General features: G+C 59.2%; 1 protein-coding gene across 2 annotated transcripts in view; it reads right to left on the reverse strand.

Annotated features, from left to right (window-relative positions):
* SDC3 (syndecan 3) overlaps window positions 1–12,053 on the reverse strand; it is a 49,700-nt gene extending 37,647 nt beyond the window's left edge. For both annotated transcript variants that reach the window (XR_005956126.1, XM_041479485.1), the window contains exon 1: window positions 11,908–12,053. Coding sequence is in view for 1 of the 2 variants with exons in the window: in XM_041479485.1 (XP_041335419.1) it covers window positions 11,908–11,997 (90 nt within the window). In the remaining variant the exon portion in view is untranslated. The remainder of the gene's footprint in view (window positions 1–11,907) is intronic.
* Window positions 12,054–12,755: the final 702 nt, after the last annotated feature.

The following is a 12,755-nucleotide window of genomic DNA, read 5'->3' on the forward strand; positions in this document are numbered from 1 at the left end:
AAAAAAAAAAAAAAAAAAAAAAAAGAGAATATCCAACCCTAATCCAGCGCTGCTGGGAGTGTTCCCTCTCACGGGCAGTGTCCACCACCGGGGCTGCATTGGGGACGGCACCGGGAAGTCCCAGAGAGGAGAAATGCCAATATATATTCCCCAACCTGTTGTTTCCCTCAGCAGATATCCAGGAAAGAAGGAGGCTCCTGCTCTTTCCACAGCAGCAGGGATTTTCAGCAGCCCCAGCCTGCTGTGGAAATGCCCCTTCCTGACACGTTTACTTGTTTACTTGTCACTTGTCCCGAGCTGCTCAACACTCCCAGCCTCTCTGGGGAATTAAAATGTATTGTTGGAGAGGGAAAATCAAATCCAGCTCTGGCAGCTCTGGGAACAGGTGAGGAACAAATAAATTGTGAGGGGTTTCGCTGCACCTGAGACCTCTTCCCAGAGCGGTTCAGGTCGGTGCCAGGTGGCTGAGAGCACCACAGGAGGTGACAGAAAGGAGACACAGAAATGTCCTGCCCTGCCACAGAGGGGAAGAGGGAGGAGAAACTTCATTCTGCTGGGGGGTCAGGGCAGTGCCCAACACGGCAGCAGGTGGGGAACAGGGCCCAGAATGCTAGCGGTGGGAATGCCAGATGGACTGGGATCCTGCCAGGGGAATGGGCACCAGGATCCCCACAGGGGAATGGGCACCAGGATCCCCACAGGGGAATGGGTTCCAAAATCCCCTCAGAGGGACTGGCACCAGCATTTCCATACAGGAACAGATCCCAGGATCCTCACGTGGGAATAGGTCCCAGCATTCCCAGTACAGGGCCAGATACCAGAATTCCCACATGGGAATGGCTCCCAACATCCCAGGCCAACACCCCTCAGCCAGGCCTGGCCCCAGCCTCACCAGCTCCAGCCCCACAACCCAGCAGAGCAGGAGGAAAATGAGAGCAGGGAGAGCTCCATGCCAAGGGAATGTGAGCCCAGGGCACCAGGGCTCCCTGGCAGCCACCAGCAGGAGAAGCTGCTCCTGCCAGCCCATCCTCAACTGATTCTCCAGGGGGATGCTCCAGGCTCTGTGAAGAGCAGGAGAGATTGTCCCCCTGCAGTGACCATCCCCCACCACACACCAGGTTTTCCTCAAATTCTGCACTCCAAGAGCTGCAGGATCCACCTTGTGCTTGGAAAAACACTTCCAGCTCTGACGCCAGCAGGAAAATTTAAAAAATGGGACCATGGAAACTCTCAGAGCCCAGGGGGTGAAGGAAGCACCCAAAGTTCTGATTTCACACAGGGAAGATTTTCCCACGGGTTCCATGGCTGAGGTGACCCCATTGGGAAGGAGAAATGTTCCCTGCTATAGATACATATTATAATATTGGCTTTTTGCAAATATTAACATGGATTCTATATGCGTGATGTTAAAGTAACTTTGCTATAAAGACATAGTTTTTATTTCTGTTGTTCATTAAGCTCAGTGAAATAGCTGATATCAGTGTGCTTGTGTTAAAATGCCTGCTGGGATGGGTAACACCCAATGAACACAGGATGAGGACGCTGCTACAGATCTGCCAACCATCAGCACTCACCGTCTGAAGGCAGTGTGGGCCAGGGCCCAAAACTGGAAGGGATAAAGAGAAGGAGCCAAAACCACAGCCAAGAGACACACATGCCCTAAAAGGCAGCCCCGAGGAGGGGCCATGTAAAATAGTTCCTGGAAAATGTAAAGTAATTTATGGATATGCATAAGGGTCTATGAATATGCAACAGGCTGATGTCATTAAAAGGTATTGAAGGGGTATCCCCGAAGGGAACAGCGTGGTCTTGGCTGAGTGCCACTATGCACCCTGCCCTAATAACCTTTGCTCTGTGGTCCTTGCCTCCTATTGTCCTTTTTGACTTTTCACAGAAGAGTGAACATGTTTTTCACATTCCTGAAGCAAACAAAGCCAATTCCTGAGCCCAAAACACCAACTGACCCTTCATTTTCAAGTCCCACTAGGTCCACCCTCATTCCCACCAGCTGAGTTCTTCTCTTCCTTGACAAACCCTTCCCTACATGTCAGCAGCACCAGGAAAATGGGTCCCTCCAGCTCCCTGTGGCCATCACCCCCCAGCACCCTTTGGCTGCTTTTCCCAGCCCTGCTCTTCCCCCCTGGATTGTCCCTCCAGGAATTTTCTTTCCTCTTTTCCACACCAGCTCTGAGCTGGCAAGCCCTGGTTCCCAAAACCTTGGGGCAGGCAGAGCCCAAATCCATGCCCAGCCCTGGATCCTGATCCTCCTCCTCACTCCAGAGCTAGCTCTGCTCCTCATTCAGGTTCTAACCTTTGCCAAAGAGAAAAAAAAGAAAAAAAAAAAAAAGAAAAAAAAAAAGAAAAATCACCAAAGCCCTGATTTTTATGCAGGGAAGTGCAAAGCTTGAGCAGGCGAGGGTGACCCTCATGCCCTGCTGCCCTCTGGAGAAACAGTGGATTTTTCCTCTGGAAGATCCTGGGTCAGACAAAGCAGCAGCACAATTCCCCTGATCCTCGGGGTTTGGCTGTTTTCCTTCACCTCCCACCCCGTCCTCACCCTGGGCGAGGGGCAGGACCGGTCCCCACAGGATAAACCCCACTGAGGCACCGGGAAAGTTCAGATTTGGTGTTTCCCTAATTAGGAGCGAGCAGAGGCGGGCAGGAAGCACCGGCCCGCTCCAAAACCTCGAAAGGAGAAGGAACTCTTGCAAAAAAAAAAAAAAAAAAAAAAAAAAAAAAAAAAAAAAAAAAAAAAAAAAAAAAAAGAAAAAAAAAAAGAAAAATCACCAAAGCCCTGATTTTTATGCAGGGAAGTGCAAAGCTTGAGCAGGCGAGGGTGACCCTCATGCCCTGCTGCCCTCTGGAGAAACAGTGGATTTTTCCTCTGGAAGATCCTGGGTCAGACAAAGCAGCAGCACAATTCCCCTGATCCTCGGGGTTTGGCTGTTTTCCTTCACCTCCCACCCCGTCCTCACCCTGGGCGAGGGGCAGGACCGGTCCCCACAGGATAAACCCCACTGAGGCACCGGGAAAGTTCAGATTTGGTGTTTCCCTAATTAGGAGCGAGCAGAGGCGGGCAGGAAGCACCGGCCCGCTCCAAAACCTCGAAAGGAGAAGGAACTCAATTAACTTCTCACTGCCCTTTCAGTTTAGGTCAGAATTGAGCTTGGGATGTGTTTGGAGAGCCACGAGGTCGGGTTTAGGGGGGTTCAGAGCTTGTCCCATCCCTCAGCTGGGTTTGGGGGGCCCAGCCCCGGAGCTGTGACCCCGGCTGAGGACGGGAACACTGGGAAAACACACGAGCCGTGGATGTGGAGTTTGGCTGCTTTTTTTTTTTTTTTTTTAAATCCTCTCCTCTAATTGCTGCTGCTATTTTAACAGAGCCAGGCATTTCCTTGACGATTCACGAGGCCTATAAATATTTGATGTCCCTTTCCCTCCACGCTCAGGCAGCAACTTCTGCTGGGGTTTGGGGGAAGAAACGCCCGGATTGGAGCACCGGGATGGGACAGCGGCCGCAGGGGGAGGATCCAACCCCGGATCCACATGGAAAGCCTCCATCACACCCCTCTGCTCCTGTCCTCTCCTCCCCCCAGTTCCTAGAAGGAGATCCCACTGCCCAGCCTCCGTGCAATATGGCTTTGTGCTGCAGGAACCTAAATATAGAGCCTAAACCCTCCGGGGGCTTTGCTGCGCTCCGAGGTATTTATAGCTGCAGGCAAACTCCGGCTGGAGCGCTGGGAGCAGCTGGAATCGCGAGGAGGGATCCGGCCCTGCCTGCAGCAGGGATTTTGGGATTTTGGGGTGCCAGCCCCGCCCGGATCAGCCCGATCCCTCTGGTCCCTGACCACCGCGGCAGGAATGTGTGGGATTCTCACCTGCACCGGAGGCAGATTTGGGGTTTTAAGGCCGAACCCAGAGCAAAGAGGATGAGGCTGAGAGGCTCAGGGCCAGCCCAGCTGCTGCTCTGCAGCTCCTCGCAAAAATCCAGGCACCCGTTGCTCCAAAAACATTTTCTGGGAACGGGGAATTCACCCCTTGAAGCATCCAAGTGGAGCAGGAGGGGTGAAACGGTCCCTTCCTGTCAGCCCTCAGTGTCCAGCCTGGCTCCTCTCCCATCCCTGCTCCGCACATCCTGATCTGACCCAGCCCACCGGGAAAACTCGGCTGGAGGGAGGGGATGGGGGAGAGAGGGATGGAGAGGCCCAGGGGCAGCAGCCACTTCCCGATCCAGGAGTAGGTGCGGGGATGGGAACGGGCTGGGAGTCGGCTCTGCATCCCAATCCTGCCCTGGAATCCCTGGCAGCATCAGCAGCTGCCTGGCTGGGCCTTGGGCATGTTTTCATCCAGGAGTTCCAGCAGTGGGATCACAGGGTCAGCCTCAGCTGGAGCTGGTGAGAGCACTTGGGAATGTCAGAGTGGGATCAGAAGGAAAATCAGCAGGAAATCCCCTCAGTCAGGTTCCTGGGACTCCCCTGCCTCTGGGATGGCCCCAGGCACACCCTCAGCCTCACTCCAGGCCGGTGGGACCAGCAGCTAAAAAGCTCCTTGGAAAAAAAATCCCCAAACCCTCACAGAAATGAAGGATTTTTACCAAACCTTGGTCAGAACCTGCACAGAAGAGCCCATGGGAATGCTCCTCCCAGATCCCTTCCCAGATCCCTTCACAGCACAATTCCCAGGTGCTCCAGGGATGGAAGGAGCTCCCTGAGCAGGCAACCCCAAAAAGTCCCAGTTCAGCCCCAAACTCCTGTGGGGGCTGGGAGAGGACCTGGAGCTGCTGCTCCCTGCAGCCCCTTCCACTCCCAGGAGTTCCCAGGAATTCCCATCTCCTCTTGGATCAGGGGATCCCCATGGACACAGGGACACCCTTGTGAGGGACAATGTCCCTCCCTGTCCACCCAGCCGTGCCACCCTCGATGGATTCCCTCTCTCCTTCCTCCTCCTCCTCCTGGCTGCTTGTTGAAGAGCTCTTGACATGGAAAATAAAGGGATTCAGGATGCTGCAAATCCAGGATCTGCTCCCAGCATTCCACCCACAGTTCCCACCAGCCTCTTCCCACTGCACCCCTGGGTATCACCCTGGTGGCTTTAGGGACATCCATGGGACACTTTGGGGACACCCTGCCAGGGCCTGGCCATGCAGAGGGCCCAGTCCTCCGAGGTGGAGGAGAATTAATTAATCCCAATTATTATAAATAATTCTAAATAATTAATCCAAATTAAAGGCAGGAGTGCAAAGGGGGAGAAGAGCTGAGCCACCCCAATTCCAGCACTGGGAACACACCAAAATCCAGGGGGTGCTGCCCAGCCCTGGGCCCCCAATGCTGCAGGAAATGTCCCAGGGGCAGTCCTGGGACCTAAGGTCACAGGGGGATCCTGGGATCCATGGCCAGAGTGGGATCTCAGGATCCAGAGCCATCCCCTGACCCTGGGATCCATGGCCAGAGGCTGATCCCAGGATCCAGAGCCAGAGGGGGATCTCAGGATCCAGGGCAGCCTGTCCCTGCTCCCACCTGCACCAGTTCATTACTGGTAAATGAGGAGAATGGCTCCTCCAGGGAAAACAAACCCGAGGAATTCGGTGGATCTGGGATTTCAGACCCCGGGTGTCCCTATGGGATGGGATTCCCATATCCCAGAGGAGCCTGCGGGCGTGAAGAGGCCCCTTGGCCACTAAACCCCACCCAGGATACCATTTCATCCCAGTTCCCTGCCCTGGAGTCCCTCATGGACCCACAATATCCCCATCAGCGCTCTCCCTAATTAACACCAGGGTAATTAACACCTGTCAGCACAGAGGGCACTGACCTGCTGCCACTGGTGGCTAATTAGAGCTTAATTAGGGCTAATCAGAGCCCGCACACACAGTCCTGGCCGGGGGGCACCGAGCTGGGCAGGAAATTGGAATGATGAAATCCTGGATTATTTCTGGAGGAGGAGGAGATGACAAAGGCAGCGGTGGCACCAAAGCCCAAAATCACCACAAAAGGGAACCTCGCCCTCAGAGCTGCCTCCAGGGGGTCCCAGCTGTCTAAAATCCCCCGTTCCATCCCCAAGTCCCTGGCAGCTCCGGGATTTCCCTCTGGGCTGGATCCAGGGCTTTGGAGCACTCCAGCCCAGGTGCTGTCCCAGCTCCAGCTCCAAACCCTGATCCCAGCTCCAGGATCTCCATATCTCCCTCACCTGGCACTGGAGCCCGCGGGAGAGGGGAAAGGAAAACCTGGATGATGCCATGCCCCAAAAACCTCCAAAATGCAGGAAAAATAATTACATTATCCCGGTTTTTCCTGCTTGATTTTCATTGCGTGCATGGAGAAGTTCTGCAGGGACACAAGGGCTGTTCCCAGCACCTGGAAAAGTTGTGATGAGCCCAAACTTACTTCTAAAAAGCTGGGGATGGTAGATTAATATCAAGTTTGGGGAAGAAAAGCTCCCTGTGTGCTCCCAGACCTGCTGTCTCTGCAGGGAAGGCTGCTCAGGGAGGGACACAAACACAGCGATTTTCTGTTCCCTTCCAGCTAAACTTGCAGAAATGAGAAATAAATAAGATTTTTTTCTGCTTTAAATGACCGCTTTGGCCCCAAACTCCCACTCCCTTGCCCCAAAACACAGCCCTGTGTTGGATTTTTGACATTTGCTGCCTGAGTTTCCCTCCCAACCTCCCCAAACTCTCAGCCAGGCCCCCCCTTCCCTCAGCAGCTCCTGAACCAGCTCCATTCCCCTCCTCCTCCTCCTCCTCCTCCAGAAAACATCATTTTTTTGGCAAACAAAGTGTTTTGCCAACAAGTTGTGCTCCACGCTGCCTGGGAGATGAGGCTTTTCCCAGTTTTCCCAGCTTTTCCCAGTTTTCCCTGGCTCCAGCCTCCTCCTCCCCACTGCAGGTCCCCCTTTGGGGCTGCAGCCAGCGGGGATTTGTCCCCAGGCTCCCCCACATTGAGGTTTCCCCCCTTTTTTTTCCTAAAATAATCCAAATTTCTCCCCCAGCTGGGGCAGAAGCAGCAGCCCTGAGGTTGCTGCTGTTATTTTTATCTCGAAAGAAAGAGTTTGAGCCGTGGCCAAGCTGTGCTGAGGGAGGAGGGAGAGGCTTTTGTGTGGCCACAGAGATGAAAACACAGCCAGCCTCGTGGGCAGGGCAGAGGGAGCGTCCCAGCCCGTCCCAGCCCATCCCAGTCCAGCCTGGAGGGAGCTGGGAGCTGCTGGGGGATGCAGAGGTGGAAAAGGAGGTTTGGGTCCCCCCAAATCGGTGCTGTCCCCTCAGAAGAGCTACGCTCAGGTTCAATGCTCAACCAGCCCAGAATTAACTTTTTTTTGGAGTCAATTTTAATAAAAATCCTTGAAAGAATGGGCTCTAAAAGTACTTTCACCTTCCCACAGCCACATCCCACTCCTTCCTGACCACAGAAGGCCCCAAAACAGAGTTTGGGGGGCAGGTGCTGCACCCTAGGAGCCTCCTCTGCCTGGATCCAGCCACATCCCTCCCTCCCAGCTGGAATTCCCGTCCTGGAGCTGCTCCGGAGCTCACCGAGAGCTCTGCACGAGGAGCTCGGCTTAAATGTCAAATTAATTAATGGGGAGAGAGGGAGGAGTGGCCACACAAAGCTCCCGGTTCCAGCTCCGCTGCCCCCGGAGCCGGGCCAGGGTGGGAGGGGAGGGACCGCAGGAACCTGGAGGGAACAGGGAACGGCACAAAACACGGGAGAAAACTGGGAATGGCACAAAACACGGGTGGGAAACTGGGAATGACTCAAAATACGTGTGGGAAACTGGGAATGGCTCAAAACACGGGTGGAAAACTGGGAATGGCTCAAAACAAGGGGGAAAGCTGGAAATGGCACAAAACTCAGGTGGAAAGCTGGGATTGGCACAAAACTCAGGTGGAAAGCTGGGATTGGCAAAAACCATGAGTGGAAAACTGGGAATCGCACAAAATTGGGGTGGGAAAGCTGGGAATGGCACAAACCATGGGTGGGAAAGTGGGAATTGGTACAAAACAAGGGGGAGAAGCCGGGAATGGCACAGAGCACGGGGAAGGCTCGGCTCCTCCGTCCGCAGCCGGGCGGTGGCTCCGGAGCACGGCAGGAACCAGCGGGGCCGAGGTGACACCGGGCAGGGCCACGGCCCCTTCCTGAGGAGAAACCCTTCTCCAGCAGCTCCCGAGCCCCGGGAGCCTCGGGCTGGCTGGGGAGGATGAGGAGGGAAGGGAGGATGCAGGGAGCACATCCCCGCGCTTCCAGGAGAGCTCAGCCGCATTTGCAGGGGGCTTCTCCCTCCAAATCCCCGCTCCCCATCTCCCGAGCACCGAGAGCGCCGGGGCTGAGCCTCCAGGAGCAGAAGAGCGGCAAAACCCACCCAGAGCCGGGCGGGAGGCGAGGCTGGGACCGGCCCCAGCTCCGGGAGAGCCGGGAGGGACCGGGACACGGGGACAGGACCCACCGGAGCCGGGTTAAAGCTCCGAGGGCTCGGGAAGGGAGGAGTGCCCGGTCCCCAGAGCCCCGCCGGGCCCGGCAGGGTTTGGTACCCGGCTCACGTTCCCGGGACCGGCATTCCCCAGCCCCCGCTGCCGTCTCCCGGGGCTGCCGCACATCTCCCGAGGGAAAGGAGCCCTGGGGACAGCCGGGGACTTCACTGCCACTGCTCCCAGGCAGGGATAGGTGACAGTGGCCAGAGGACCCTGCAACCCTGCATTCCTTTATTTCTTGATATATTTTTTTCCTCAGTTTCTCCATGAAAGAGGAAGGAGCTGGGGTTGAACACGGCTGGACTGGGAGGACTGGGCTGTCTCTACAAACGGGGCTGGGCCGGACCCTGTGTGATTCCAGCTCACACCAGGGAGCTCCAACCCACCCCGGGGGCCGGGCTAAGCCCTGCAAACCCATGACAGCAAACCCCAGAGCACCCCCAAAGCTCAACAGAGACCATCTCCCATGGCCGCGAGACCAGGCTGGAAACCAGGGAGCTGCCGAGCCCAAAACACCAGAAAACATCACAGGAATGAGGGTGTCCTGTGACCCCTATCCCTGGTGGGACCCGGAGTTGTGGGGAGCTGAACTCCCCCAGATCCCTGGGGGCAGGAGGTGCTTCATCCCAAAACCCTGCAGGGCCTCTCTGGGGGCTGTGTCCCTCATTATCCCTCTGGACTGAGCCAAGGGAGCATCTGGGGGGTAGGCAGGGAGCAAGGAAAGCCCTTCCACAGTGAAACAACCCTGGAGTAAATCCAGAGCTCCCCCAATGTCCTGCACGGGGAGCCAGGACCTGGCTGGCCCCAGCAATGTTCTAGGAACCTGGGAAAGGTTAGGGCCAATCAATGCTCTTGGTAATTAAGGTGATGAGTTGATCCCTAAACTGGACTCCGACAGCAGCCAGGGCCACAACAAAGCAGCCTGACCTAACCTTGGAAGCCCCAGAGCCGAGAGGACACTCAGGGCTGGCTGCACCCACCCCCTGCACAGAGAGGAGCCTCTCCTGGGAATCTGGGGTGTCCCACAGAGGCTGAGCCCGTCCCTGCTCTGGGAAGGGCTGATGCAGGAGCCTGGATGTCCCTCACCCTCTCTCTGCATGGTCCATATCCATCTCCAAAGGGATGAGGCAGGAGCAGGGAGGAGCCTTGGGAAATCACAGCCAAACCCAAACCTATCCACGGCACTGTTGGGAAACCCCTCTGGCAGGGATGGAGCCCGCCAGGAGGAGCAGCCCCTGTCCCCCAGCTCTCCCACGCTGGCATGTAAAGGGTTACAGGGACTGATCCCAAGGGGATCCATCCCAGCTTCCCCAAAGCCGAGAGGGGTCACGGACTGCAGGAGATCAAAGGGAGGCATCGAGTCCCGGGGAGGTGTCAGAGGCGTGCCCTGCCCCTGTCCCCTGCTCCCCAGGGACGGGCACGGGGACCCGGCCCCGAGCTCACGGGTGCGGTGCCTGCGGGGCTGGAGTCGCTCATCCTGGCTCCTCCGAGCAGCCAGGACCGCTCCGGGCGCTGCTGCAGGGAAAGGTTCCCTGGCAGGGCCGAGGGTCCAGCGCTGGGGGAACAGGGATCCCCAAATCCATCCCCATCCCACCGTCAGGGATGTGCCGGAGCTGTGCCAAGCCACCGCTTCCCTCCCGGTAGCCCAGGGGAGGAGCTGAGTCTGTCCAAGGAGAACGAAGGACTGAGGAGGGAAGAGAGGGGGAGAGGGGAGGCCTCGATCCCATCCAGGTGGAGGCAACAGCTTCTCCAGCCCTTGGGAGCATCTCACATCCCATCACCTCCAGCCTGGCACTGAGCAACCCCACAGCCTTCCCCCGGGAAATGCCAACAGTCTTATCCAGTAACCTCCAACTCCCCAAAAGCGAAGGGGGAAGCTCATTTGGGGGGGATGAACACCCCAGAGCCGCCCCCACACCCCCAGGGGTGCTGGGGACACCGGCACAGCCACACTCACCGCTCAGCACCGCGGCTACCGGGCACGGAGGGAGCTCCCGGCAAAGCAGAGCCTTCCCCGGATCCATGGCAGAGGGAACATGGGGCTGGATAAAGTGCCCTTGGAGCCAGCGGCCAGGCAGGTTGGCCAGAGGTGTTGGAGGAATGTCTCACGTCCCCTCAGAGACGCTGAAGTTGTGTCTCTGCTCCAGAGGGGCAGAGCTGCTGCTGGGAGAGCCGGGAGAACGCCACTGGAGCAGAAATGGGGGAGCCAGCCCGGGGCACCCCCAAACCAGAGCCCCGGGAGGAGGGAGATGAGCTCCGGGTGATTCAATGCAGCAGCCAGGCCCTGGGGCTTCTTCCCCTCTCCAAGAGAGGAGGAGGAGGAGAAGCCTTCCTGCCCACCACCCTCTCCCGTTGCTCCCGAGCTGGGAGGGAAAAGCATCCTCAGGCTCCTTCCCAGAGAGCATCTCCCAAAAATCAGAGCCCGAGAACTCCAACGCCGGGCTCGGGGCAGGGAGCAGGCGGGGCAGGGAGGTTCCTGTGGAGCCCAGGATCCCTTGGATCCATGGATCCCGGCGGGGAGCAGCAGCTTTGGAAGTGCCACGAGCACCCCCGGCCCCTTGTCCTCCGGCCACACGGACAGGGAAGAGCGGGCGCTGCCTGCGCAGCCCGGGCTGCGTCTGCCGCCCCCCGCCCCATCGGGGCTGGGGATGCTCGAGGGGAGGGGGAAGGATTGGGGGGGCAAGTCCCTGCTGCCCCCGAGCTGCAGCAGGGGGGTTCCTCCCTCTCCGCCCCTCAGGGTGGTTTTTAAGGCGTGTTTCCCTACGACCTTCAAACGGCAGCTGCCCGCAGCCCCCTCCCCACGGCCGCCACCCTGCCCGGCACCGCCCGGAGGGTCGCAGGGGAGGGGACAGCCCCGGGGGTAGCGCCTGCTGGGCTCGGGGGGGCTCTGCAGGCACCGAGGGGCTGCCATGGGGCGGGGTGCCGGGAGCGGAGCCCTTCGGGAGCTGGGAGACCCCACAAGCCGGGTCCCGCTCTCCGGGGGTGCCTCTCCCCCTTCCGCTGCCGCTGCCAGACCCTGCACGGTGCCGGTCCCCGCCCGGTACCGCTGCCGGCCCCACGCCCCCCGCCCTCTGCCCATCCACGCACGGTACCGAGGCCGGTTCCGGACCGGCGCCGCTGCCCGGGGCCAGCCCGTGCACGGTGCCGGTGCCATCGCACACACCCCCGTTCCCCGCGGTACCGATCCACGCACGATGCCGGAGCCGGTCCCTTCCCCCTGCCCACGGCAGCTCATCCGCGGGGCCGGTGCCGCCCGCTGCCGGTCCCCGCTGCCCCCTCCCGGTGCCGGTCCTCGCTGACCCCCGCCCTGCACCGGTCCTCGCCGCCCCCTCCCGGTGCCGAAGCCGATCCCTCCCCTCACCCCCGCTCGGTGCCGGTCCCCGCCGCCCCCCTGGCGGTGCCGGTGTCCCCCGGCCCGTGCCCCCCGCCGGTGCCCCCGCACTCACCAGCGCGGCGCGGGCGCTGAGCAGCAGCAGTAGCAGCAGCGGGAGGCTCCGCAGCCCCCGGGGCGCCGGCGGCGGCACCTCCCCGGGCATCTTCCTGCCGCAAGGACGCTGCCGGCGGCGGCGGGAGGCGGCGGCGGGGGCGGGGAAGGGCCTTTGTTGCCGCCGCCCGCGGGATGGGGGGGACCGAGGGGGGCTGGGGTGGATGAGAGGAGTTTGGGGGGGACTTGGGACAGATGGGGGGAGGGAGGGGACCTGGACGTATGGGAGGGGTCTGGGGCACACTGGGGGACCCTGGGGTACATGGGGGCACCCTGGGGAACAGATGGAGGGGGGGTCTGGGAAAATTGGGAGGACCCTGGGGTGGATGGGGAGGAGCGTGGGGGACATGTGGGGGGCATCTAGAGCAGGTTGGGGACCCGGGGATAGATGGGGGGCGACATGGGGTGCATGAGGGAGACCATGGGGACATTTGGGAGGGGTCTGGGGCAGACTGGGGGAACTTGGGAGGGGATAAGTGGAGAGATTGAGGTAGATTAGGTGGGGCGTGGGTTAAAGGGGGGGAGCCTGATGGGAAGGGGGCACCGGAGGCAGACTGGGGGGCGATCAGGGACTGATGGGGAGGGATCTGGGGCGGGTGGAAGGGACTGGGGTGGATGGGGTGCACTGGAATGGGTAAAGGAGTGCACTGGGGCAAGCCCCGGCTGTGTGGGGGAATCTGGGGCAGATCGGGGAGATCCGGAGGGACATCGGAGGGTCTGGGGGCAGCTGGGGGCACCCAGGATTAGATGGGGGGAGCCCAAGGTGGTGTCCGGGACACCTGGGGGTACCCAGGGATGGATGGGAGGGGA

This window comes from Pyrgilauda ruficollis, unplaced genomic scaffold (genome assembly GCF_017590135.1).
Source record: "Pyrgilauda ruficollis isolate IOZ18807 unplaced genomic scaffold, ASM1759013v1 scaffold48, whole genome shotgun sequence".
Taxonomy (NCBI): Eukaryota; Metazoa; Chordata; class Aves; order Passeriformes; family Passeridae; genus Pyrgilauda; species Pyrgilauda ruficollis.